This window comes from Leopardus geoffroyi, chromosome E3 (genome assembly GCF_018350155.1).
Source record: "Leopardus geoffroyi isolate Oge1 chromosome E3, O.geoffroyi_Oge1_pat1.0, whole genome shotgun sequence".
In the NCBI taxonomy this organism is placed as follows: domain Eukaryota; kingdom Metazoa; phylum Chordata; class Mammalia; order Carnivora; family Felidae; genus Leopardus; species Leopardus geoffroyi.
The window spans coordinates 2,085,335-2,111,237 of NC_059340.1; the positions used below are offsets into that span (position 1 = coordinate 2,085,335).

At 65.3% G+C, this 25,903-nt stretch overlaps 1 protein-coding gene and 1 long non-coding RNA gene across 6 annotated transcripts; one reads left to right on the forward strand and one right to left on the reverse strand.

Moving 5' to 3' along the window:
• The first annotated feature begins 490 nt into the window (after nucleotides 1-490).
• Nucleotides 491-23,156, forward strand: AMZ1 (archaelysin family metallopeptidase 1). 5 transcript variants are annotated; one of them, XM_045461575.1, is made up of 7 exons: nucleotides 491-980; nucleotides 15,826-16,337; nucleotides 17,505-17,672; nucleotides 19,800-19,928; nucleotides 20,189-20,358; nucleotides 20,781-20,957; nucleotides 22,496-23,156. In XM_045461575.1, exons 2-7 carry the CDS (start codon nucleotides 16,034-16,036, stop codon nucleotides 23,027-23,029), a joined length of 1,482 nt encoding a protein of 493 aa, XP_045317531.1. In that variant the 5' UTR covers nucleotides 491-980; nucleotides 15,826-16,033; the 3' UTR covers nucleotides 23,030-23,156. The 5 variants fall into 5 exon arrangements, with proteins under 5 accessions (XP_045317531.1, XP_045317532.1, XP_045317533.1 ...); XM_045461576.1 differs by lacking the exon at nucleotides 491-980 and adding an exon at nucleotides 9,082-9,176; XM_045461577.1 differs by lacking the exon at nucleotides 491-980 and adding an exon at nucleotides 9,215-9,407.
• Nucleotides 22,724-24,169, reverse strand: LOC123589466. Its single transcript, XR_006708345.1, has 3 exons — nucleotides 24,058-24,169; nucleotides 23,223-23,526; nucleotides 22,724-22,840 (listed from the first exon to the last, which is right to left on the reverse strand). It is a non-coding gene; the product is annotated as an uncharacterized LOC123589466 (long non-coding RNA).
• Nucleotides 24,170-25,903: the final 1,734 nt, after the last annotated feature.

Below are 25,903 nucleotides of genomic sequence, written 5' to 3' on the forward strand. Positions count from 1 at the left end.
ATGAGACAGGCTCAGATTCGAGGATGGGCTCCAGGCTTCACCTCTTGACAGGAGTTTCTACAAAGCGCACGGGTGGTTTGGAGGGGGTGGGGGGTGGGGAATTGGGGTTTGCAGTTGCTCTTCCACAGAGGGGGCCCCAGAACACTTGCCCTGTGGGGCCAGGCTCCGGGAGGGTGGGAGGCTGGGCCTTGGTGCCCAGGGAGCTACTGAGCTGCCTAGGATGGGCCTTCAGCAGGCCAGTGGGGATGACGGTCCGGTCTCAGGACGCGGCCCGTGAGCCCTTGGTGAGCCAGGCCCCTGCCTGAGGCAGCCAGCATGGAAGGTTTGTTGAATGACTGAATGACCTAAGTCAGCTCTGGTAGCACGTTCCAAGAGGAAGTCCCGAACCTCCTTCTCAGGGTGCAAGGCTCACTCGGGACGGAGGCTCACGGGAGCACACCCTCCGTGCCTGCCTGGAGCCCGAGGGCGGAGACCTCGAGCCTCGTCCCCTCCATGGAGACTGTCTTCGCTGCACTTGTCTGTTCCCGGCAGAGCCGGGATGTGTTGCCATGGAAACTGCTTGGCAAACACGCCGGCAGGCAGAGGCGGCCAACAGCAGCCCGGGCGCCTGTTGCAGTGAGGGTGGCGGGGATGGCAGGAGCAAGCGCGCACGCCTGGCTCTGTGTGTGTGACCCGTGGGTGGCGGGGGGGAGCGAGGGCTCCGGGCAGCGGGCGGGGAGGGCCCTGGGCCCCGGCGGGCACCGTGCGTGTGTGCGAATGGAGGCGGGCCTGTCCACGTGGGGGTGCTCGGGGTACTAGGCACGGGCGGGGTGTGTGCAGGGACGGGGTTTCCACACTGCCATGTGCGTGGCATCACAGCCACCCCGGCCGGGCGCTCCGTAGGAGCTGAACACCGCGCTGGACACTGACGGGAGCGAGACAGGTGGCCGCAGCTCCCCAGCCCGTAGCGTCTTTCCGGGCGGAAGACAGCCACTGCCCAGGTGAGTGCGCGTGAGGAGGGCTTGTGGGGAGAAGTAGTTGTTGGGTGTGAGCGCTAAGTGCAGAGCAGATGTCTTCCGGCGGACGGGGGCGCAGATGGGTGGACAGGGGCGGATGGGGGGCAGACGGGGGCGCATGGGGGTGCGGACAGGGGCGGGCGGGGACGGGCGGGGGTGTGCAGTGGAAGGCACCGGAGCCAGGACCGGGAGGGAAGGAGGCAGGCAGGAGCAGGTGCAGAGGACAGCCGGGATGGCGGCCAGAGCTCGCGCCCTGCATGGGGTGGGGGCTCCAGCCCCACTGGGGGAACCCTGTTGAGGGGTGCAGTGTGCCTTCTAGGCAAAGGGACGCCAGAGGTAGAAGGAGGGTGTGTGTCTGGGACAGACAGGCCAGGGGTGGGCTGGCAGCTGCTGTGTGTGGCACAGGGTGGGCGAAGTGGCCCACGGCCTCACGGGCTGCAGGGGGAAGGCTGGGCTTTAAGAACAAGGGGGGTCCTTGAAAAGCTTCTCTGGGGCGCATGGCTTCATCCGGCTCTGGGTGTGTGGCTGGGAAGAGGCCACAGGGCGGCTGGGTGCTCGCCTAAAGGTGAGGTGACTGCAGCCCCGGGGCTCCCGCACCAGGAATCCCCCCCGCCCAGTATACGCTCCGTTCTCTGCACTGGGACGGGCCGAACCCCACGGCTTCTTGGGCCTCCAGCTCCTGCGGGTTCCCGCGCCCTCCAGGGTGGGCTGGGTGTGCAGCCCACCCGGCGGACCCGCCTAGAAGACCCCAGCTGCGGTGGGACTTCCTGGACACCTCGAGCAGCCCGCACCCCACCCTGAGCCGCGTGTGGGCTCTGGGGCTGGGTTGCAGGTGTGGATGCAGCAGGGGTGCCCCAGCCTAGGAAGCAGGGAGGGCCCTGCAGTGTAACCGCCTCGCCCCACAGCCCTCCCTGCTCGGGGGCGGGAGAGGCAGACCTGATGGGTCAGGAAGGCCCTGTGACACCGGCTCACTGCGTCCCCCGAGGCTTAGTCGTGCCAGGCTAATTCTGGCCCCGCCTGGGACTCTCCCCCAGCCACCTTCCCAGACTGACCCCATCCTCTTGTGCTTCCTTGGAGAAGCTTCTGGACCATGGGTTCCGAGGAGTCGAACCGGCCACAAAGCCGGGACCCCTCAGGTAGGCCTCCTCACAGGCTGCCCAGAGCTGCCCACACACCTGGGGTCTGCCCCCACTGGAATCTGGGCCTCCCCGGGTCCCCCCCATAGGGCAAGCGGGGGCCAGGCACGCACCCGACAGTAGGGTGCAGGAAGGGCCGGCAGGTCCTCTCTGGGAGTGAGGACGTCCCAGATCCTGACGGTGTGGCCTCGGTGGGCCCCCTGGCGAATCACCAAACCCTAAACCTTTGGGATACCGTGTCCGCCAAAGATGAGTGGTCTGTGAGCGTGGGCTGCCTTGGGGTCTCCGGAGCGCCGTCAGCCTTCGTGACCACCCGAACTTGGACATCTGGAGGGAAGCAGCCCCTCTGTCCGGAGCCACCCACTGTCATGGCTAAGCATGGGGCAGGCTCGGTCCCAGAACCACCCCTGCCCCGCCGCCCTGCTCTGGCCCCCGAGAGTGGGCTGTGCCCGCCGCTGCTGGGGTCCGGGTGTGGGGCTGTGGCTATCTGGAGCCCAGGTGGGCCACCTGGACCCACACCTCCAGAGTTTGCATGTTGCCAGGGCATGTGGGCTGCTTCCCCAGGAGAGGGCGTGCGTGCCGTCTGGTCCCCTGACCTCCCAAGACCAGGAGAGGAGGGGGGTGTGCCAGAGAGAGACAAGACACAGGGCGGTCCTCCCGGGCTCCTGGGACCCCCATTCGTGGGGCCCTTGCCCCCAGCAGCAGAGACAGGGCCCTCGGTGTGTGGTGGGGGGGGGGGGGGCGGTGACTGAGCTGCACCCCTCCCCTGGGCCCCAGCCAGACCAGCTGTTCTCTGGGGTGAATACTGATTAGGAGCGCAGAGGGCGGACCCTTCTGGCAGCCCAGCCTTGCTCTGCCCTGCCCCCCGTCCTGCCTCTCATGCCAGGGTCTTCTGTGCCCCCCATGCCCGAGAGGGCCCTCAGACAGCCCCGGACAGGAGATGAGGGGACGGGGGTCCCTGGGCACGCAGCGCCAGCTGGTACAGGGTGGGCATCCGGTCAGGAGGTTCCAGGTACTCGCTTTCCCCCCATCCCTCCGGTGAGACACAGAGCAGCTCCAGGAGCATCGTTGAGACAGGAGGCCTGGGGAAACTGAGGCACGGGCAGGGAGCCCTGCACCCCAGGGGAGGCCTTGAATCTACGTCCCTGCCCAAATCGAGCAGCCCCCACAGCCTGGGCCTGGGCTCAGGCCTCCCACCTGGACGTCACCTGCCTCCCCCTACCACTCCCAGGTGACCTAGTAAGAGACGTGAGAGCCCCTGCCTGGGCCATCGGCCCCCTTGCCTTTGTTACAAGGGACTTGACCACCCCCCACCCCCCCCACGTAACCCTGCTTCCCCTCTTGAGCCCTTGACCCCCGCCCGTTCTGCCTTCCAGGTCTGTTCACACCGTCCCTCTGGCTGGCAGGACCCGCTTCTCTGCCCCGGGCCCCCTTGTCCATGCCACTTGTGGCCCTCCCTCCATCCTGTCTCCCCTCGTCTGCTGCCAGTGGACAGAAGGAGAGCACAGAGAGGCCTAGCATCCTGTCCCCGTGGCCCAGCACGGGGCACACAGCAGGTGTCTGAGCATCTGCTGAATGAATGTTGTAAGGGCCTCCCGAGTGCTGAGAAGTACCGTGTAGCTTTCCAGTGCTGACAAGCAACCCCAGGAAACGCGGGAGGCGCGGGGGTTCGAGAACAGCAGCGATTGCGTCTCCCAGCTCTGGAGACCAGAAATCCGAATCAAAGTGCCGCAGGGCCATGCTCTCTCCAGAGGCTCTAGGGGAGGGTCCTTCTGGCCTCTTCCAGCTCCTGGTGGCCACACCTGCCGTCTCAACTTCCGAGGTCACCTGGCCTCCTCCTGTATCTTCTACTCTTCTCCCACTTATAAGGACACGTGGCAATGGATTTAGGGCCACTCGGATCCAGGATGATCTCATCTTGAGGCTTTTTACCTTAATTCCATCTGCAAAGACCTTTATTCCCAATAAGGTCCCATCGTGAGGCCGCAGGTGGGCCGCTATTCAAGCCACTCCCAGGAAACAGGTGCGGTGAGGTGAGGGAGCGTCCCCAGACCACACAGCTGTTACCCCAGATCTGCCCGGGCCAGAGGACGGCAGTGAGCACGGAGGTGGGGACGGTACCCTTTGACCGTCTGGCTGAAAAGACAGGGGACCCCACGTCAGTGTCCATTTCTAGAATTGGCTCTAACGAGGTGACTTCACAGGAGAGGTCTGGAGTCCGAGACGAATGTGTCCCAGCGTGCAGGGGTGGGGCGGTGGCCCGAAGCGTCAGCCGGCCCGGGGCTGGATGTCAGCAGGCTGCCTCTGTGTTCTGGGGGGCCTGGCACTCGGTACCCCCCGCCCCACGCGGAGTGAGGATCCTTCCGAATGAGCTGGTCCTCCCTCACCTGGATTTCCAGTTGGCCGCACTCACTGGGCAGCAGGAAGGAGGCAGTATCCCAGTCCGGCTGCCCGGCCGAGGGGCGGCTGGGCCGGCGGGTATCCAGGCGGCGGTCCTCAGGTCCCCGGTTCTCTGACCCCCCCCACCCCCAGTGAGAATCGCAAATGCCCGCGGCTCCGCGTGTCAGAGTGCGACGCCGTGAGCCAGGATCTATTGGTAGAGGTTTGTGCTGAGGGGGAGAAAATGGGATGTCTGTGTGGCAAAGATGTACGGAAATGAGATTAGCACAGATTATATGTAAACTAGCAAGGAAACTGGGGGAGAAGACAGAAGGTCCCAAAGCAGGTGAATCACCCACGAATCAAAACACAACACAGAGAAGGTGGGGACGCGCTTTCTGGCTGTTGGCGGGGAGGTGCCACGTGACAGCCGCCCGCAGGACAGAACGTGGGGTGTGAGCCCCCAAACGTACCTGGAGGATGTCTGACCTCTCGGCAGCTGGATGACAGGGTTTTCTGTTTTTCTCGATCTCCTACAATGGACAGTTGTTGCCACGTCATCTCTTAAGGTTTAGAGGGAAAATTCCCTTGCTTTGTTGGGGACCACGATGACACATCCCTCAGCCATCCGTGGGGGCACTTGCTTCTCCGGAACGAGGCCGGGCAGACGGGTGGGCGGGCGGCCTGGGAGGCTGGCGGCCCAGAGCAGAGGCGACACTTGGCTCAAAGGGGCCCCTTATCATAAAGGTTTCCAGAGGGGAAAAGGGCAGCTTGGGGACAAATTGGGGCCGGAACAATAATGCTGGCCTTCAGATAGGGGCTCCTCTCTGCACTAGGAACCTCTCTCGCCTCGGGGGCGCAGCCGGGGCTGGGGCCACAGCTGGCTCTGGGCAGGTGGCTGTGGGGACCCAGCAGGAGCTGTCATGACCTAGACTCGGGAGAAAAGGTGGTCCTTACTCAGGGAGCCCTTCCCTCCCTCTGGCCGGCTCCCCTTGCCCACCAGCCCCAGACGGGACCCTTGGGGAGGGGACAGAGACCTCATGGCAGCGGTCAGCTGGGCAGGCCTCCACGGACGAGCGCCTCTCCTCCCAAAAGTGTGGTTGCGGAAGCTTCTCCCCCAACCGGAGGGGCCAGGAGGCAGGAGAGTGACCTCCGGGAGCCTGGGGTGCCTGTTCCCCACCTGTTCACTGTGCCTTCTGGGTCCTAACCCAGAGCCCGGTGCAGGGTCAGGACTCCGAATAGAGGCTGGCTGGCTCCCGCAGATGGGAGCATGGATTCTGCTGCTTGCTCAGTTTACCCTGCGTGGAGAGCTCCCCATGATGCTCCCCGTGGTTCCCCCCGTAGTTCCCCCTGTGGTGCTCCCCGTGGCTCTCTCCGTGGTGCTGCCCGTGGATCCCCGGGGGGGCCAGCCCACAAATGGGCACACGACCACACTCAGGTCCGGGAAGTCTGCACTGCAGGAGGGAGGCCTGATAACCCAGGGCTGGGGGGCTGGGGGGCTGGGGGGCTGGGGCTGGGCAGCCAGTGGGGGGGCCCTGGTGCACCAGCCGTGTGGGGGCTCAGGAGGCCCCGATGCCAGAAGGGAACCTCCTGTGGGCCTCTCCCAGACCCCATTCTAGAACATTCTCCTGCACTCCTGCACTACCACCGTCGCCTGTTTCTCCCGTCACACCACATATCCTGAGAGAACAGTAGCCTCCCTCCCATCTGCCCACCTGCCAGTTACCCCTCGACACTCACCATGTGACTTTGTCGGCTACTCTGTAGGACAGCTTCGTCCCCAGGAGACCCCAGAAACCTCCTGAAAGCCCAGTCCAAAGGCCTCCTCCCCATCCTGCCCCTTCCGCGTGCCCTTCCTCTCCGGGCCACCACAGCGCTACCCTGCCCCTCCACAGTGCCTCCCTGGCCCTTCCCGGGCACGTGGCGGGGGCGCCCAGCTCACAGGAGCGCCGAGGGTTGGGGTGCTGGGGTCCAGGTCCTCTCTGCCGGGAGGCCACGCCAGGTGACTGGGAGGGGACCAGGTGACTCTGGCCAGAACAAGGCCCAGTTCCCTTGGGGGTGGGCAGCCTGGGAAGCTTCCGTGGCCCACGCCCCCGTTCTGGGGCTATCTTAGGGCGCCCAGCCTGACACTTCCTGGCCGGGCGGCCTGAGAGCAGCTGAGGGTCGACCCAGTAACATGGCCCCCAAAACACGGGTCGTTTCGGTGCTAACGGCATCCGGAGGCACCTCCCAGCCCCGGCTCAGAGGTGGTGGGGACACGTCTGAGGGAACGAGTGACATCAGCTGGACACTAACGAGAGAGCCCGAGAAGGTGACACCCTCTCATTTGAGCACACGATGTGTGTTTCCATCCAGTAAATACGGACGCCTGCTGTTTTCCAGGCACTGTTTTCAGGCACCAGGGACAGAGCCATCAGGTCCCTGCACACAGGTTTATGACCCACGATGAGGGAAGGGCAAGGGAACCGGGGCTCAGCCTCCCACAGTCGTGTGACGCAAGTCGGGCGAGGAGGGGAGAGCGTGAGGGGTCCCTGGATGGGAGGGTCAGCTCTCTAGGGCCACCCAAGCAGCAGAGCGGGTGGGGGCCATGTGGGGGAGAACGTTCCAGATGAGAAAACAGAGGCTCAGGAGGAAGCAGCACCACAGTGACCACGCCAGGCAGCATCTGTTGCCACGTGAACACGATATGGTGTGTCTTTGGAGCCACACGGACCTCGGTTTCTGTCTTGGGGACCACTTCCGGGCTCCCCGAGCCTCCGTTTTCCCATCTGTAGGATGGGACGACAGTACTTCCTCCCCCCCCCCCCCGGGTTGGCATTAGCATTACATGAGGCGACCGCACGATCCAGCCCCTGGTCTAGCACCTGAGGGCCCGCGCCCCCAAGTGGACGTTCAGCGTGTCTCGTCCCCCGCAGGGGCTGCACATGCAGAGGTTCAAATGACCGTCCCTGTGGCCCCATCCGACCAGCACTCTGCAGGTGACATAACCCCCACGCCCTGCCCTATGCAGACCGGGTCCCTGGCCTCTCCGTCCTGCAGGTGAGGAGAGAGTTCGGTCCGGTAGCCCGAGCAGCGAGTCCAGACGTTTGACCACTGGCTCTGTGCTCAGGTGGCCGCCAGTCCTGCACAAGGTCCTTACACCTCGCTGGCCTTTTTGGAAGTCTTTATTACAGAATCCTCCAGACAGGACCCATCCTCCATCAAAGCTCTTGGGGGGCGGAGGGTGGAAGTCCCCTAAGGCCCACTCAGGGCCGGCCCTGCTGCGTGTCCAGACCATCCCCCCTTCTGCGCCCGAGTCCCGGGGCTGAGCTCGGAAGGGGAGCTGTGTCGGGGGTGCAGGAAAGGCTACGGAGCCTGTGACCTGAGCTGTATTCTCTATCAGGAGTGGGGACAACTTGGGGCGCCCGGGTGGCTCGGTCGGTTAAGCTCCGACTTCGGCTCAGGTCACGATCTCGCGGTTTGTGAGTCTGAGCCCCGCGTCTGGCTCTGTGCTGACGGCTCAGGGCCTGGAGCCTGCTTCGGATCCTGTGTCCCCCGCCCCCCGCCGTCCGTCCCCCCGCTGCACTCTCTCTGTTTCAAAAATAAATATTAAGAAAATTAAAAAAAAAAAAAAGGAGTGGGGACCACTCAGGACAGGGTCCTATGCCACTTTGGGTCCCCATGCTGAGCTACAGAAGAGAAGGCAGAGGAGACCGTTAGCAGTGGCCCGAGAAGTGTGCCGAAACAGTGCAGAGACCGGCGAGCCCCGCCTGCCGCGTCTCGTGAAGGCTTCTCTGCGGCCCAGCAGGGTGACAGGGCTCTGGGGAGGCCCGGCGAGGCTGGGGCAAGGACGATCTGGGCGACGGCTGAGGGACCTCTCCTCAAGCTTCGCGGGGGCCGCCTGCCCCGTGCGGACGGCCAGTGGCCGTGGCCTCCCGGGAGCTGCGCGCCACAAACCAGTTCCCCGGGGAGGACGCGTGGCAACTGCTCGGGCCGTGGTGGCCGGACTGGCGGGACCACAGCGCCGAGGATGCCGTTCTCCCGGGGAGCAGTGGGGCCCCGGCCGCCCTCCCTTTTGTCTCCCGGGGTGCCGGCCACCCGGGATTTTCCCGGGACTCGAGGGATCCCAGCGCTCCCACTCCCGACCGAGCGCCCTGAGCCGGGAGCCGGGCGTCAGGGCCCTGGCCGCTCGCGGTTGACGCGAGCCCGGCTCTGCCGCCTGGGCCAGTCGCCTCCCCTGCCCACTCCTCGGTTTTCCATCCATAAAACGGGCGCAAAAAGAAGCGTTACCTGTCAGGCTCGTGAAGAGGCCGGCAAGAGAGAATAAAGGCCGAGCATCCAGGGAATGGCTCACCACCCCCCCCCCCCCCCACCGAAAAGTCCTGAAGACTCGTTAGGTCCCTCCAGGCGGACCTGCCACGTGAAGGGGAAGCTCCTGGGGCCGCGGCGACGGAACCGGCCTGCCCGAGAGCCGCCGGCCGCCCCACCTGGGCCCCACCTGGCCCGCAGCCTCACCTCCCTCACCTGTGCCGCTCCTCCCCCGCCGCCCCCGGGTATTTCTGGGAGCGCGGGCGTCCCACGCGGGCGTCCCGCGCGTGCTCGGCAGAACTCGGCGGCAGGTCGGTGGCCGTGCCCGGGAGTCTTTCGCCGCTGCCAGCCTCCCGCCCCCTGGTGGCCCCCGCGGAGGGTAAGACGGCGGCGAGGCGCGGGGGGGGGGGGGGGGGAGGGGGTACGGGTGCGCGTGTGGTGCCCGCGGCGGGAGCTGCTTCCTCCCGGCCCGGCCCCCGGTCCCACCTGGGTCCCGGCCCCCGTGCTGACGTCATGCTGGGACCTCCTTGATTTTCGTGGCCCACGACAAGTGCCCACGCTGCCCTCGGCCGGCCGCGTGCGCCGGCTCCCGAGGGCGCGGGGCTGCGAGGTAGGGGGGCGGCGCTTAGGGGGCACGGAGGCGCGGTGGGGAGGCCGGGACGCGGGGACCGGGAGGGGACCGCCATGCCGGGTGGCCGGGAGCCCAGGGTGCAGTGTCGGGTGGGAATGCCCCGGCCGCGCTGCGGCGCCGGTCGGGTCGCGCACCCCGGAGGACGCCGTGGTGGCGGGCGCACTCCCGCTCGGCAGGGGGTGGGGAGGGGGGAATCAAAGGTCCCCGGGGCCAGGAGCGGGGGTGTGGGCGCAGCGCTCCCGGAGGGCCTGGTGCAGGTCGTACTCCGTGCTCCGCGCCAGCCCCGCAGAGGGGACGCCCTGCCGCGCAGCGGGTCTGAGGAGGGAAGGGGCCGGGAGACCCTTCCCGGCCTTCCACGCCCCGCGGCAGGGTGGCCCGGACTCTGGGCCGCCGGCCGTCACCGTTGCAAACAAACATGCAACAGGAGGGCGGGGTCGAGGGTGGAAAGGGAGCGCGCGGGCCGGGAGAACCTCCCCTCCTCCGGGAGGACCGCGCTCCTGCTCCTCGGGCGGGGCCGGGGCTGGTGGAGAAGGAGGCTGGCCGGCTGCGCACACCCGGGAAACGAGGCAGCGCGTTCAGAGGAGAGAGGGGGGGAGGGGAGGGTTACTTAGAGACGCCAAAGTTAAGCGTGCAGCCCGGATCCGGGCGGGGGGCGGGGACCCCCGCCTGCCTGGGTCACGCGAAGGGAAGGGGGTCTGGAGTCCAAGTTAGGGCCCTCCAGCGAGGGCCAATGTAACAGGAAGCCGGGAGCAGACACAGGTCCTACCCCCCTCCCCCGCCCCCACCCCGGCCCCGCAAACCCAAGCCTTCTGAGAAGCGGGAGCCCACCCCTGACACGTGTCTCTGCGGGGCCGCTCTGCCTGCACTGAAGGTTGGGGCCCGCAGCTCCTGCAGCTGCCGGAGGTTTTGCAAAGCGCCCTCAGAATGACAAGAATCAGAGCGTGCTTTCTTGCCTGGAGAAGGGGCGTCTGTCCAGGCAGACCCGGGAGCAGGTGCCGGGGCCCTGGGGTTGGGCAGCCTGCCCTCCCTCCCTGGGCCCACGAGCCTACCCTTCCCGCAGGAAGATCTAACCACCCCCCCACCCACCCACCGCGGGAGGAAGTGGCTTGTACCAGGCCCTTTCCCAGCCTCTGGGTGACACAGACCCCGGGCGAGGGGGTCATTGGGCGCCCCGGTGGTGGGGGAAGCGGCCTGAAAGGTCGGGCAAGGCCTCAGTGCTAACAGCCTTTGGGAGGGGACGGGTCCCACCCTGTGTCTACGGTCCCACCCCCCTCTGCTTCGGGAACTGTCGGTGCCTAAGAGTTCGGGCTCCATCGCGAGGGCCGGCTTTGAACCCGGAGCTGGCCGCCGTCCAGCCGTGTGGCCCCATCTGACACCTCGCAGGCCAGTGCGGCTCGGATGGGACCCCGTGGGGGAGGGAGGGGCTTCCCCCAGGGACCCAGGAAGGTGGATGCGGCCACACGGGGTTCTCGAGAGGAAATGCTGTCTGGGCAGACATGTGTCTGCGTCTAGGCCCCACAGAGACTTAAACACCTTCGCGCCCCAACTGGAGCTGGGCTGGGCCGGTGTGGCCCTGTCTCCCAGGCTCTTTGAGCCCCGGGTGGCTGCTGGGCCAGGGGCCCTGCTCAGGGCAGGGCCCGTGGGGCTCGCTGACTGCCACTGGACCCGTATCCCCCGTGGGTGCTCTGAGCACCACGGTGGGTGTGATGTGTCTCAGGCAGGAGGAATCAGAGAAAACTGGTTCTCAAAGTGTATCCTGGGGGCCTATGGGGAACCCATGAGGTTAAGATTGTTCTCACAACAACACTGTTGACCTGTGATTTGCCGTTTCCTCACTTAGGTGGCTTTTCCAGAGACCACATGATGGTGTGGGTGTGTGTAGGGGTGTGTGGGGGTAGGGTGGGGTGGGCTGTGGGTGTGTGTGGGAGGGGGTTGGGGGTATGGGGTGTGAGGGTTTGTACTGGGGTGTGTGTGTGTTGGGTGTGTGGGGGGTTGTATGGGAGGGTGTGGGGGGTGTGGGGGTGTAGGTGTGGGAGGTTTGTACTGGGGGTGTGGTGTGTGTGTGGGGGGGTGTAGGGGTGTGGGGGTGGTATGAGGGGGTTGGATGGGAGGGTGTGGGTGTGTGTGGGGTGTAGGCGTGTGGGGGGTGGGTGTGGGGGGGTTGTATGGGAGGGTGTGTGTGGGGGGGCATAGGGGTGTGGGTATGGTGTGTGTGGGGGGGATGTAGGGGTGTGGGGGGTGGTATGGGGGGGTTTATGGAAGGGTATGGGTGTGTGTGGGGGTGTAGGGGTGTGGGAGATTGTATGGAAGGGTGTGGTGTGTGTGTGGGGGGGTGTAGGGGTGTGGGGGGTGGTATGGGGGTGTTTTATGGGAGGGGGTGGGTGTGTGTGGGGGGTGTAGGGGTGTGGGGTGTGGCTGTGGGGGGGTCGTATGGGAGGGTATGTGTGTGGGGGGGTGTAGAGGTGTGGGTGTGGGGAGTTTGTCCCTGGGTAGTGGTGTGGTGTGTGTGTGGGGGGTGGTATGGGGGGGTTTTTTGGGAGAGTGTGGGTTTGTGGGGGGGGTGGGGGGTTGTATGGAAGGGTGTGTGTGTCAGGGGGTGTAGGGGTGTGGGTGTGGGGGTTTGTAACGGGGTTGTGTTGTGGGTGTGGGGGGTTGTATTGGCGGCAGGACTCTGTCCTCGTGTCGCACGCATCTGAGTTTTAACTTCAGGCCTGGGGCGCCTTGAGAGCTGTGCCGACGTGAGCGAAAGCTCCCGGGGTCCCTGCCGCTCTTCCGGTGCAGGGGCCGCAGGGGTGAGACACGGGCTGTGCCTGGGCCCCTCCAGCCTCCTTGGGAAACAGCGGCCGTGTGTCCCGGGCCTCTGGCCCCCGGGGCCCTCGTGTGCCGCGTGCCTGGGTTCTCTTGGGACGGCGAGGGGAGCCCGAGGTTCCCGGTTTGGGTCTGAGTCCCGCGTGGGAAGGAGCGGCAGGGCCCTGGAATTTCTGGCACAGAGAGGCGGGCTGGGGACGTGTCGGCTCGAGGCCCTGAGGAGTCAACGGGTGACACGGTGACACGGGAGCGGGAGCGATGCTGCCGGAGGCCCCTTTGAGGGCGGAGGAGGCCCTGTGGATGAGGCCCAGAGCGAGGGGCGGTGTACCCGAGGTCAGGAGCACCTCCTCTGAGTCCGTGTAGCTGTGTGTCCCTGGGCAGGTGGCTTCCCCTCTCTGAGCCCGTGTCCTTGGCTTCTGGGATGGGTGAAGGCCGGCAGCCGTGGGTTCAGACGAGGTGTTGGGTCAAAAGCGATCTTGGGTTTGTGGGTCTGAGGCGCTGGGGGGCAGGGGAGCGGGCGTGGGGGGCGGGTGTTGACCAGGGCCGGTGGGGGCTACCCGTGACGGCCGTGACACAGACCCTCCCGCGTGTCCCGAACCGGTTTATAGGCAGCTCTCAGCCCGGCCGGCCCGAGGCGGCTGGGCCACTCAGGGGACCGTCTGGGGGTGGCTGCTGGCGGGAAAGCCTCTTGCTCTAGCTGGGGGCGGCAGGGGTGCCGCACGCGAGTCTGGGAGAGTCGAGGGCGCAGACACAGAGCCACGGGAGCCCCGCCCAGAAATAGGCCGCGAGGTGCCCACGGGGTCAGGTGCTCAGGGTGGCAGTTGGGCGGGACCCGGCGGTCCTCCTCCTCCCGCTACGTGCAGCCGCGCTCTGGGTGAGGTGGGCAGCGGCCGCCAGGCCCGCCATGCCGGGGAGGACACCGCGGCACGACAGGTCGAAGGGCAGAGGGCCAAGCTCATCGCGGAGCCCGGGCTGGCGTTGAGGGCGCTCCCTCGTCAAGGGTTCCCTGAATGGCTCTCTGCCCCCGGGGGCCTGGACCGCCAGGAGCTCACAGCCCGCTCTGAAGGCTGGACGCCTGGCCCCTCAGGGACGAGACGGGTGGTACGCACACGGGCCCCCCGACCCGCCTCGGGATGAGGCCAGAGTTGTAGACACAGCCTTTCCTGTGCCGCGTGATGTGGCCGGTCTTCCCGCCCCCACTCCCGCCATGCTGTCTCCTCACTGCCCCTGAAGCCACTCACGGGTCCTTTGCACCTGCTTCTCTGCTTGGGACACTCGCCCCAGACCTTCCAGGCTGCTCGGACCTCACCATGTCAGGGTTAGTGTTAGGGTTAGGATTAGCCTTTTCTTCCAGGCCCTTTACCCCCTTCTCACACCATGTAGACAGTATGTACTTTTATTTTTATTGCCTCTTACTGTCTGTTACACATTTCTGGAATCGAAGCTCCCTAAGGTCAGAGACCTGTGCCTATTTAGTCCAGGGGGGTCGGCCGAGCACCGTGGATGAGCAGGCGCTCGGGGACTGCCGAGGGAACGAGGGAGCCAAGGACAGAAGGAACTTGCCGGTCGGTGTATGTGCCCCTCCCGGGCCCCATTCGGAAGTGCCGATGTTCTCTCCTGGGTCCCTGTGGTACACAGGGTCTGTCCTCGCTAGGTCCTCCACACGTTTTCTGGCCTCTTGGAGAACCTGCCCCCCTCCCGCCGTGGCCCCGTCCCCCGGCCAAGAGTTGATCCATGGGTTTGCATCGGATGTTTTTTCCCCCTACAGCCCAGGCCCCATTCTTCATCCTGGTGCAAACTCCCGGTGTTGCCCTGGAGTCTGGTGGTGCGGACTGGGGCTTGGTCAGGGGCTCCTGAGAAGCGGGGCTCCGCGTGATGGGGACCGGGCCCAGAGCCCGACGTGAGGCTCGATCCCGCGACCCCGGGACCACGACCTGAGCCCAAATCGAGAGTCAGACGCTCAACCGAATGAGCGACCCAGGGGCCCCCACCTTTGGTGGTTTTCATTTGCTGCTGACTAGTTAGAACGTCAGCGGCTGTTGGGTTGTAAGTTGTCATGACCTTTCTGGAAAGCAGGTGGGAGATGCAGATCGGGACCCCCTTAACCACCCCCACGTGGTGTCTTTCCTTCTGGGCATCTGTCCTGGGGAAAGAGAAACTCAGACTTTGGTAGGAACATGTTCATCATGGTGTTTTTGGGAAGCCGTTAAAAACGGCATTTTTACAATAGAACGTGTAAGGATTTGGGAAGATGCTGGTAATATACTAAGTCTGGAGGATGTAGGATTGCACCGTACCGGCAGCTTAGATTTGTGAGAAAGATCTACAGAAAGGAAAACCTAGAGCTCTCTGCGGGCATTCGGGCCCAGCCCCCACCCTCCCTCCTAACTCTGGGGAATATATCTGAGTATACGTCCGCCTGTGTGTACGTAATTTCCTCTGGAAAAACTCGATGTAATTTTCCAGAGGAAGACGTACGGATGACGGAATTTGGATGCACGTATGTGTACGTGCACACGTATATTTACATGGATGCACACACACACGTATGTGTCCGTGTGAGCGCTCGCAACTTTCACGTTTCAACTCGGGGTCAGCCGCAGGGAGTGTGGCTCAGGTCCTCACTCTGCCCGCGGTGCTGTGTTTGCAGCTAGGACCCCCACCCCGCGGCAGGGCCCGTCTCTCCTCGCCCCACCCCACCCCACCCCCACCCCGAAGAGCAGGCTTGGCTCTAAATGAAGAGTCTACTATCGGCCGTTCTTCTGGTTCGCCTTGTTCTCTGTTACTTGTGTGCCTTTTCTCCGGCTTCTGGCTTCTTTCCTCGTGACCTCCCTGCTCTACTCATCTGCCGGCGGCGGCCTAGCTTTTCGGGGTGCGTATGGTGGCGGAGGGGGCGTCGTCTCTGAGGGGCACGGACCTCTTAGTCTTCCCTGTAATGCGGAAGGAAAACTCCACTTTGTGAACTGACTTTGTCCCATTCTCCGGGCCCGTCTGTCCCCTCCCCCCCCCCCCCGCCCCCCCAGGCGTGTCCTCTCCCGCCGGTCTGTCCCAGCCCTCAAAGCGCTCTTTGTTGCACGGTCACATCTCCCTATTTATGGCCTTCTGTGGTTGGCACGTGTGCTGGGAACCTTCTGGATCTGGGGGCTGCCTGTCTCCCACGTGCTCTCGCCTGCTTCCAGCTGGCCTGGCGACTCGGGTCTGGTGCTCGTCCTCAGGCGGGGCCTCGCCAGGAGGGCTTATAGGTGGGACAAGGAGGCGCTGTGGGGTCCCTGGCGATGGGCTGCGCTTGGCCATCACAAAAGGACAGGAACAGCTGGTTGCCTTCTTGGGGGTGCCCCCTCGGGCTTTGCAGGGGCTCCCACAGCAGTGGCATAGCTGTCCTTCCCGGGTGCCCCCTCCCATCTGAGGGCGAGTCCGTGGGAATGGGCACTGGGGCTCCATGGAAACAAGCTCCCCACTGGGGGTGGGGGAGTAGGACCCTTCCCTGAGCTGGGCGCTGGTGCCTGTGCAGCGGCCAGAGAAAACGTCCCTCTTCTGCTCCTCCTGCCTCAGAGACCCCTGTTCTCAGTGTGCGTGTCCCCCTCCCCAGGGTGCTGCCAGGCCTGGAGGCGTCCAAGCCACCCTCTGCAGTCACCGAGGAGGCCCGACACCGGGAGGGGCCCTTGGCTCAGCGTCCGGCTGTGGGGAGCCTTCGGCGGTTCTGATCGGCCCGCAGGAAGGTTCCGGAAGAGATCGTGGCCGTCCCCTGTGGGGTTCATGGGCAACGGCAGGGGCTCCCCGGAGCGGCCGGGCCCGCCATGCTGCAGTGCAGGCCGGCCCAGGAGTTCAGCTTCGGCCCGCGGGCCCTGAAGGAGGCGCTGGTGTCCAGCGACCCCACCCTGCAGCGTCTCTACGCGTCTGCCTTCACCCCTGCGGAGAGGCTGTTCCTGGCCGAGGCCTACAACCCCCAGAGGACCCTCTTCTGCACGCTGCTCATCCACACGGCCTTCGACTGGCTCCTCAGCCGTCCCGAGGCCCCCGAGGACTTCCAGACCTTCCACGCCTCCCTGCCGCCCCGGAGGCAGAGCCCTGCCCGGAAGCACATCTACCTGCAGCCCATCGGTAGGAGGTGGCGCCGGGCCCGCAGCGGGTGGGCATCGTGGAGCCAGCCGCGCCCCGCTGGGGAGCCGGAGTCTGAGTCTCGTGCAAGGCAGGATGTCTGGGCTCCGGGCCGGGCAGGGAGGCCCCCGCTGGGACCGGGCTCTCCGCCCGCCCAGCTCAGACACCGCTCCCGAAGCCAGGGGCCGTGGGGCCTTTGTGGCCGCGTCGCCCCTCCCCTGTTGCGCACGGGGTGTGCCGCCCCAACCCAGGTGCTGTGCCGGGGGCCCTCCAGAGACTGCGTTCCTCCCAGCCCGCCTGCCCTGTGTCCCAGGCCGGGAAACCGGCCCTGGGAGGTCACCTGACCTGCCCCGGACGCCGAGCTGGCGATGGGCACAGGTGGGGTTTGAACGCAGGCTTAGTTGACCCCGAGGCCGTGCTGGGGAGGCCGGCCGGGCCTGGCGAGGGTAAGGGTTCTCCGCGAGGCCTGCTGGGCAAGGGCTGGGGCGGACGAGGGGCCTTGGCCGGCTGTCCACGCGGTGAGGGCAGAGAGGGTGGCGCCTGGCTTTGCAGAGGACCGACCACCAGGCCCGAGCGGAGCTGAGGGGGCCAGAGGCCTGCGGCCACCCTCGTTCTCCAACCCCTTGCGGCCCGTCCGCCGTCCCTGGCTCGAGCTGTGTCCGGCAAACAGCGCCCAAACCATCCGCTTCGTTCTGTCCCCTGCCAGCAGCTCACCGGAGCTTGCGAAACCCTCAGGAGCAGATGCGTGGGCGCTTGTTAATGTGCGTTTTGGGGCTTGAGGTGGCCTGGGGCTCTGCCTTTCCAGCCAGCCGCCGCCCCGGGCCCCTGCAGCCGGCCTTCGCTCGGTGCGCGTCTGTCCTCCTGCAGCAGTCTGGTGTGGCTGCCCCGGGGGCGTCTCGCCCGCACGCCTCCCGTGTCCCGCTCTGCTCCTGCCATCCGGCCAGCCTCAGCCTCGGGGACTCTGGGTGCCGGCCGGGGCCCCCCTGCCCCTCCCTGAGGGGCTCCCCACCTTCCAGACCTCTCTCATCGGGGCGTTGCCCTTTCTTGCGGCTTTCTCCTTTCCGTGAAGGCAGGTCCACGGTGGCCTCCTGCGCCCGGTGGCCGCGGCTGGCGGGGGGCGGGGCGCAGGCGGGTGGGGGCGGGGCGGCTGACGGGCCGTCCCGCCCCCAGATCTGAGCGAGGGCCCGGCGGGTGGCGCTCTGCTGGAGTACCTGCGCGACTGCACGGAGGCCTTCTTCCTGGGCTTGCAGGTCCGGTGCCTGCCCTCGGTGGCGGCCGCGTCCATACACTGCTCCTCACGTCCCAGCCAGGACTCCGACAGGCTCCAGCTCCACACGGGTGGGTGATGGGCGCGGGGGGTGGGGGGGGGCGGGAGGGCGCGGGCCCTTTCCACGAGGCAGAAGGCGGGAGGAAGGAATCCTTGCCCCGTTTCTTTGGTGGGGGGACCTCTATTCCCCAGGCTTTTGAAGAGCAAGGCTAAAACCAGCCTCCTTCCCCGTCTGGAGGCCACACGACCCTCCCAGCGTGCGCTGGAGACCCCAGGGCATGACGGGTGGGGGAGGCAAGCCCTTCTCGGGCGCCTGCCGCCTTGTAAGGCACCCCTCTAGACTTTTGTCCTGCACGTGTCCAGCCCCCACCAGCCCCCAGGTCACTGGCAGCTGGAGAGCGGCCGGGTCACGGGGCACAGATGGGCCTTAGGTGCTCAGATGTGCGGGGCACCCGCACTCCGGTCTAGGGAGGCCCCAGGAGCGGGCTGGGCACTTTGGATGGCGCTGGGGCTGGAGGGCCCGGTGTCTCGGCCGTGGCGGGAAACCCCTCAGCCCCTTCCTCCGGCCCCTCCTCCGGCCCCACGCAGGGCCCCCCTCCTCCGCCTCTGTGCCTTTTCTCTCCTTGGGCTGTGAAGCCCGTACATCGAGTTCCTAATTTTAGTTCTCCTCTTTCCATTTCTGTCATTTCTGGTGGGTTCTTTCTCAAATCGGCAATATATATATTTTTTAACGTTTCTTATTTTTATTTTTATTTATTTTTAAAAAAAATTTTTTTTTCAACGTTTATTTTTCTGGGGACAGAGAGAGACAGAGCATGAATGGGGGAGGGGCAGAGAGAGAGGGAGACACAGAATCGGAAACAGGCTCCAGGCTCTGAGCCATCAGCCCAGAGCCTGACGCGGGGCTTGAACTCACGGACCGCGAGATCGTGACCTGGCTGAAGTCGGATGGCTTAACCGACTGCGCCACCCAGGCGCCCCTCTTATTTTTATTTTTTGAGAGAACAGGTGCGCACCAGTGGGGGAGGGGCAGAGAGAGGGGGACAGAGGATCTGAAGTGGGCTCTACACTGACAGGCTGCCCACGCCGAGCCCCACGTGGGGCTCGAACTCACGAACCGTGAGATCATGACCTGAGCCGACGTCAGACGCTCAACCGAGGGAGCCACCCAGGTGCTCCCAGCAGTGTCACTTCTTAAAAATACCAGTTTCCCGCTAAGATTTAAGTTCAGTATCGATAGCCACAAACACAGGTGCTTTTCGGTTCCGCCGTCTGGCGCGTGCTGGTGGCCTACTCGTGGTCTTTCCGTTCATTCTGTCTTGGTATTTTTTCTCGTTAGCTGGACATACTACTTGGAAACTTAGTTTACCTTTTTGGAGATCTAGTGGCCTGGGGTGATGTGATTCGTGCTGGGTTCGTGCCGGGGGCGGGGCTCTGCTTTTCCTCTGCCAGGCCCCTGTGGGCACACAGCTTTTCTGGGCCGTCCGTGGTCCTGGGAGCGGGGTCTGCCACCCTCCCTCATCTCCGAAGGGGCTCAGTCTTAGCTAGTCTGCTTCAGTTCTCTCCTTGGATCGAAGTTCTCATCAGGTTTCGGATTTTTTTTTTTTTTTAAATCCTGTTTACTGAGGCATAATTCACATGCACTGACATTCTCCGTTTTGCGTGTAATGGCCCTGTGAGCCTGGACGAGCACCCCCGTGACCCAGTTGCCATTGACATCAGACGTAGAAGAGCTTGTTTTGCCTCCCAAGACGCGCTTGGTCCCCTGTGGCCAACTCTGCTCCCACCTTGGATGCTTTAAGAAGCCGTGTTTTGTATTTCACTCAGCTTATCTGGTTTATCTTTGGCGGGAGGGCTGGTCTCAATCCCCGGCGCGTGTGACAGGAGCTGCTGGCACTGAGTTTTCAGGGTTGACAGGGAGCTCTTGGCTGGGACAGGTGTCATTCTAATGGTAGCATGTCCCTTTCTGTGTCCCAGGCTGCAAGTTTGTCACTCTGAGACGCTCTCCTGGCCATGGACCTTCCTGGCCCTGCCTTTGTCCCCTGCCTTCAGGACACTGTCCTGCTGCAGGCATGGTCCCCGAGCCCTGTGTCTCTGTCGACCCACCACAGCACCTTCAGACCTCTCTGACCCTCTGCCTCTTCTTTCTGGGGACCCTAATGATTGCACTGAGTCCTGTGGCTCCTCTGTCCCCACAGACGGGATCCTGTCTTTCCTGAAGAGCAGCAAGCCGGGCGACGCGCTGTGCGTGCTGGGCCTCACGCTGTCTGACCTGTACCCCTGCGAGGCCTGGAGCTTCACGTTCGGCAAGTTCCTGCCAGGGCACGGTGAGCCTCCGCCCCGGCAGCCCCCGCCTCGGCCGAGCTTGCGGGGCCCGTCCCGGGGAAGACGATGCGAGCGCGCGGACGGAAACCGCTGCCCTCGAACGTGCGGCCGTGCCCTTCCTGCTCAGCCCTGGGCTGCTGCCCGGGGGGGGCCGGCCTGCAGGAGCCGTGCGTCCTGAGGGGTGGGGTGGGGGTGGGGGGCTCTGCTCCTGTGCCCCCGGGTGAGGTGACCGGTGGGCCCGTGTGTCTCCACCTCTCCCCAGAAGTGGGCGTTTGCAGCTTTGCCCGTTTCTCGGGGGAGCTCCTGCATCCGGGGCCTGGCGCCTCGGAGGCAGCCCCGGTCCAGGCGGCAGCCGACGGCCCTGAGACACCAGTGCAGGACCCAGGCCAGACACTGTGCTTCAGCGCCCTGGGGCTGGCCCAGTGCTGCAAGGTGGGCGTGGAGGCCAGGGTGCGGGGGTCACCGCACAGGTGGAGGGAGGAAGTGGGCAGAAGCACTGGGGGCTCTGGCCAGTTCGGGGAATGTGCCAAGGATGTGCCATCAGACACAGGGGTGTGAGCAGGCGGCCGCTGAGTCCCCTGTCCCGCCCTCACCGGGGCCACCCTGCTTCCCTGTAGAGAGCGTAGGAACGAAGGCCGAGCTGCCAAGACCTTTGCCTAAGGTCACTCGGCTGGGCAGCGGCAGAGATTCGAACCCGTGTCTGATGCCCCAGGGCCATCCGTCTGTGCCCTGTGCAGTCAGGACCAGGACGCAGAGGTCTGATGGACTGCTTCCCGGCGGCCTAGGCCCCTCTGGGGCTGCCTGGGGCGTCCTGGGGATCGGCTGCGAGGTCAGTGGCGGGCCTTCCCCCGCAGGTCACCTGCCACGAGCTCTGTCACCTGCTGGGCCTGGGGAACTGCCGCTGGCTGGGCTGCATCATGCAGGGGGCGCTCAGCCTGGAGGAGGCCCTGCGGCGGCCCCTGGACCTCTGTCCCATTTGTCTGCGGAAGCTGCAGCACGTCCTGGGTTTCAAGCTCATCGACAGGTACAAGGTGAGCGGCTCTGAGGGGGGGCCCCCGGGGCAGGGACTGCAGCAGGCCAGCGCCTGGTCTGGGAGCCCGCGTGGGAGTCCGAGAGCAGAGGATAGTGGGGTCCGGGGTGTGAGAACCCCAGGGGAGCAGACAGACCCGCGTGCCTGCACCTTCCTGCTCTGCTGGGCAGCGTGTGGCGCCTGAGCCTGGCCCGTGGCGCGCACCCAGCAACGGTGGCCGTGGCCGTCGGGGCGCAGGGGGGACAAGGGGTGGACGGCCCCTCTCAGGCAAGGATGGTAAATACCAGCTCAGAACGGTGGGTGGGTGCTGGGCGCGCCCACCCACGCCACCCTTGCGTCGGCTGGGGCCGCCGGCTCCGGTGGTTGGGGTCAGCGCAGGAGAGGACCCGAGCGGGCCTGGCAGAGGGCGGCCGCACTCTGGACGCGGTCCTGTCCTGCCCTGCCCGGTTTGGGGCGAGCTGCGGGCGCTGCTGCCCTCTGCTGTCGGCTGGAGGAGCTGCCGGGGGCGCGGCGCCTGTGGGGCGGAGCCTCCGCGGCGGGAAGCCTGCTCGGCGGACTCCAACTTGATTCTGAGTTCAGCCTCCAGAGGACGGCGGTGTTTATCAAGGCCTCTCCACCGAAGAGCTTTGGCTTAATTTTAAAACCAAAAGTTTTAAGCCAGAAGCTGTTTGCGGTTCTGGGAAAAACCCCGGAGGCAGGCAGCCCGGGCCGCGACGGGGTGGCTGGCGGGGCAGGGGGGTGCAAATGCTCCGGGGAGGTTGGGGGGGGGGGAGCATTTGCACCCCCCTGCCCCGACAGCCACTCCCTGGACGGGGAGGGCCTGTGTGTGTCACAGGCTCCCAGGGGTGCTGCGGCTCGGGGACCCCGCTTTGGAGGACCCCCAAGCTGCCCCCAGGAAGTGGCCTGCCCGCCTGGAGCAGGGAGTCCACAGGCAGCCCTGCTGAGGGTCCTCACGGTGGTGGGGTGGGGCGAGCGTGCTGCCGGGGCGGCGACGGCCAGGCGAAGGGAGACTGGGCTCTGGCGGTAGCTCGGCGCTGGGCACACGCGTCCTTCCGGGGCTTGGTCATTGGGCACAACCTTCCGCGGCTTCCGCCCCGGAGCTGCTGTGCCCTGGGTGGCGCCTCCCCTGCGAGTTGGTGGAGGAGGACAGGGCCGCGGGGACAGCTCCCGGGGACTCTCTGGGAGGTGACCTGGGGGTGGGAGAGGGGCCGGCCGGGAGCGCTCTGTGCCGGTGCACGCCTGCTGGGGACAGAGGCATGGGCCGTAGTGGTGGTGTCTCCCGTCCTAGCACACGAATTGGGGAGGGGGGGCGCATCTGCCAGCACAGAAGCCAGGGTACAACGAAGTAGAAACGGACAAAGTGAGGAGTTTTGGGTATTTATTGTTGTGAAGGCAGCCTGAGGTCAAGTGCACACTCGGTAGAATTTAACTGCTCCGGAGCTGGCCCCAGACGGCGCCTGGCGGGCACAGGGGCCGGCAGCGCGCAGACGAGGTGAGGGACGGGGCTCAGGACACCCAGCCCCTGTCTCTCCCTCACAGAGACTTTACGCCTGGACTCGAGCCGGGTCGCGGCCCAACGCGGATGCGAGGGCGCCGTCCGCCTCGGACGAGACTCCGCCCTGCAGCGCCGACTCGGGCCTGAGCTGTGACAGCGGGTCGGAGCCCCTGACCCCCGACACGTGGAGCCACACCTTCTCCGCGGGCCCCGAGCCGGAGCCCGAGGAGGGGCTGGGCTCCCCGGCCGCCCCGGACAGCCCGCCTGGGTGCGGCCCCGCCCTGGATGCCATCAGGGAGCACGGAAGGTGGCTGGAGCGCTGCATCCGGGCCCTGGAGCGGGAGGTGACGGAGGAGGAGCTGGCCCAGGTGGACAGCGCCGTGGAGGCCCTGGCGGGGTGGGAGATGTTCACGGGGCGGCTCCCGGCCCCCAGGCAGGACCCGCCCTGCGGCCGAGAGGGCTCGGGGCTGCGCCGGGTCCTGGGCGACACGTTCTCCTCCCTGAGGAGGAAGCTGAGCGCGCGCAAGCTGTCCAAGGCGGGCTCGTCCCCCGGCCGCTGGCGGGAGGAGGGGAATTAGACGGGGGCCCACCGCCCGGCGCTGTCGCCCGGAGGGGAACATCGCGTGGGGCCCTGCGTCCTGCCCCCTCACCCCAGCCCCAGCCTGGATGGTGGCTTCCTGGGCCTGGGGCCCCACCTGTGTGCCCATCTCCGCCCCCCCCCCCCCCCCCCCCCGCCCACTCACCCCCAGAGCGGGGCCTTCTCACACTCACGGCTTTCCTGTCCTCAGGCCTTCACGCTGTGTCCCCGACACCACCTCTGCCTGCTGTCACCCTTGGTGTTCTGACAAAAGGGGCCTGTGGTGTTGACAACTCGTTCTAACAAGTGCTGAGGCCGTGGGGGGCCGGCTGCCCCGGGGGGTCAACTGTCCCCGTTTACTTCTGTCAAACTTTGCTTCCCGCATCTGAAATCCTTCCGTGTGCTCCCATGTTTGCCTGTGCCGGCTTCACGAGCAGGGGGCCCCTGGGCCTGCGGGGAGAGAAACCTCTGGTTGCAACAGCCGAGGAGCATGGTCACCTGGAAGGAGGCAAGCAAGGGGGTGGCTCTGAAACGGGGGGGGCTAACAAAAACCGTGTAAAATACGAAACACAATGCAGGTTGCAGAGTATTCGCCACCCCCCGCCCTGCCCCAAGCAAACAGGGTGGAAGGTTCCTTGTAATTGGACACCAGGCTAGGCTGCGGGATCCCAGACCCCAAAAGGCCCAGCATAGATATGGCCCCAGGCCTTGGTTGTGGCTTCTGGGAGGCATCGCTGGTACCTGGAGGGAACTGACGGAAAGTGGGGAGAAGATGAACAGCCAGGTGGGCAGAGGGGGGCCCAGGACCTGAGGGAGACCAGTCTGGGGCTGTCGCTGTGAGCATGGCCCCCCCCCCCCCACTTTAGTGCCTTAAAGCCCCAACCCTGTGCTTAGAGCTCAGGACTTTGCAGTGGGGACAGAGCCTGGGGGAAGGCAGGTCCCTGGGCCTGGCTGCGGGGTCTGCTGGGAGGCCCCCAGAGCATCACCCTCACTGTACCCCAGCTCCTGGGGAGGGGCCCTGGGTCCTACCTTTGAAGGGTGGGGGCAAGGTCCGGAAGACCACGGGGGATGGGATCACCTCCTCCGCGCATGACCTAGCTTCCCGTTCCCTTCCGTCTTCTGCCAAAGGTCTGTCTCCAGACCGATGGACTCGGGGAGCTGGGGGCCTCAAGGGCTCAGCATGTGCCATGGGGGTGACGGCTGGGGGTGGGAACGTGGGGAGAATAAAACTTGGAGGCACCGAGACCAGAGGTCCTTCCTACATCTAGTACCACTGCAGAGGGGGGCGGAGAGCAGTTGGAGACGGTCCCCAGGGGAGGCGGCTCCGGCGGAGGTCGTAATGAACGCCATCTGCTCGGGCAGAGTCGCGGGTCACGAGCCCTGGCGCGGCCGAGCACCTCACCCGAGCTGACCCGCAGGAGCTACACATCAGGCTTCTGAGAAGCCAGGGCCTGGGCTGTTTTTTGTTTTTGTTTTTTTTTAAATAAACACACCAAGTGGACTGTACTGCCTGGAAGGTCCGTATCAGTCCCAGGTCCCCGTGAGTCCCAAACCTCCCCGTGGGCCCAGGCCAAGAGGGAGAAGGGAGCTAAAAATACTCTGGGGTCACGACATCATCTGCATTGCGGTTCCTGTGTGAGACGGGGCCAGGAACGCTTCCCGCACCTTCCGAAGCAGCATTAACACATCAAAACTGTTCTAATGAAGCTGGAAGAAAGGCCTGGCCGTTTCTGGGCCCCTCCGCCCGAGTGCCTGCCACCCACATGCTGCCAGGGTCAGAGAGAGGGCTTGGGGGCCTGTTCATAGGTTCTCCTGGGACGGCTGCTTCAGACCTTTCTGGGAAGAACAAAATTTCCAGAAGGGCTTAAAAATAACCCCCAAAACATGCCATGGCTTAGCCAAGCAGCTAATGTTAAAGCTGAGTCCAAATTTAGATCCCATCAAGTTCAAGAGAGGCCACACCCTTCCAGGGGTGCGTGCGCCCACATCCAAGGTCCGAGCATAGAGCCCCGACAGGCAGTGGGGGGGTGGGGTCGGCTGGAGTCAAATCCACCTGGGAAAGGACCCGCCAACCTTCCTACAAATAAACTGTGCAATCGAATGAGTCCTCCCAAGCCCCAGGGACTTTCTTACCTCCATCCTCCTCGATTCTTGACAACCCTGGCAAGAATGCTGCCCTCCTCCGGAGATCTGGGCTTGGGGGTCGGCGGGAGACTGCAAGGCTGCAGACCTTCCGTATTCTGGCTCTTTCCTAGGAGCACACAGGTAAGTCCGAGGGGCGGGGCGGGGGTCAGCAGCCGCAGCACATTGGGCTGACTCCCTGGAGGTCTGGGCAGCCGCCTGGGTGGGTGACCAACACTCTGGGGTGAGTCGTCCCCAGCTGAACGGGAGCGTCCCGGGGAAAGCCAGGAGGGTCCGGGCCTCACCAGGCAGCTCCCAAACTGGGGCTGGAAACCCTTCCGGCCCGGGCCTCAGAGGTCACCTCTGCCGGGAGAGGCCCCACCAAGCCTGGAGACTCCTGATCACAGTGGGGCGGCTACACAGGTCCAGGGAACCGGATTCCAGGACGTCCAGAGCCCGGCAGAGAAGGCGGACCCTCAGCGTCAGCTGGAGCACAGCTCACGCAGCCACCTGGTCCCAGCACAGCACGCAGCACCCTGACGCGGGAGGAGCTGGGATAACCCAGGTTTAGGAAACAAACCTGTCAGGCCTCTGTTGAAAAAAGCAATTTCCAAGAAAGGTCCTGGGGTCACTAGTGTTCTGTCCAACCCCAGCTATCCCACCTGGTGATGACCAGGGCGACCCTCGACTCGCACAGCCGGGGCCACGCGCCTGCCACGGGCATGGTCCCTGGGGGATCCGTGACCCCCCCCCC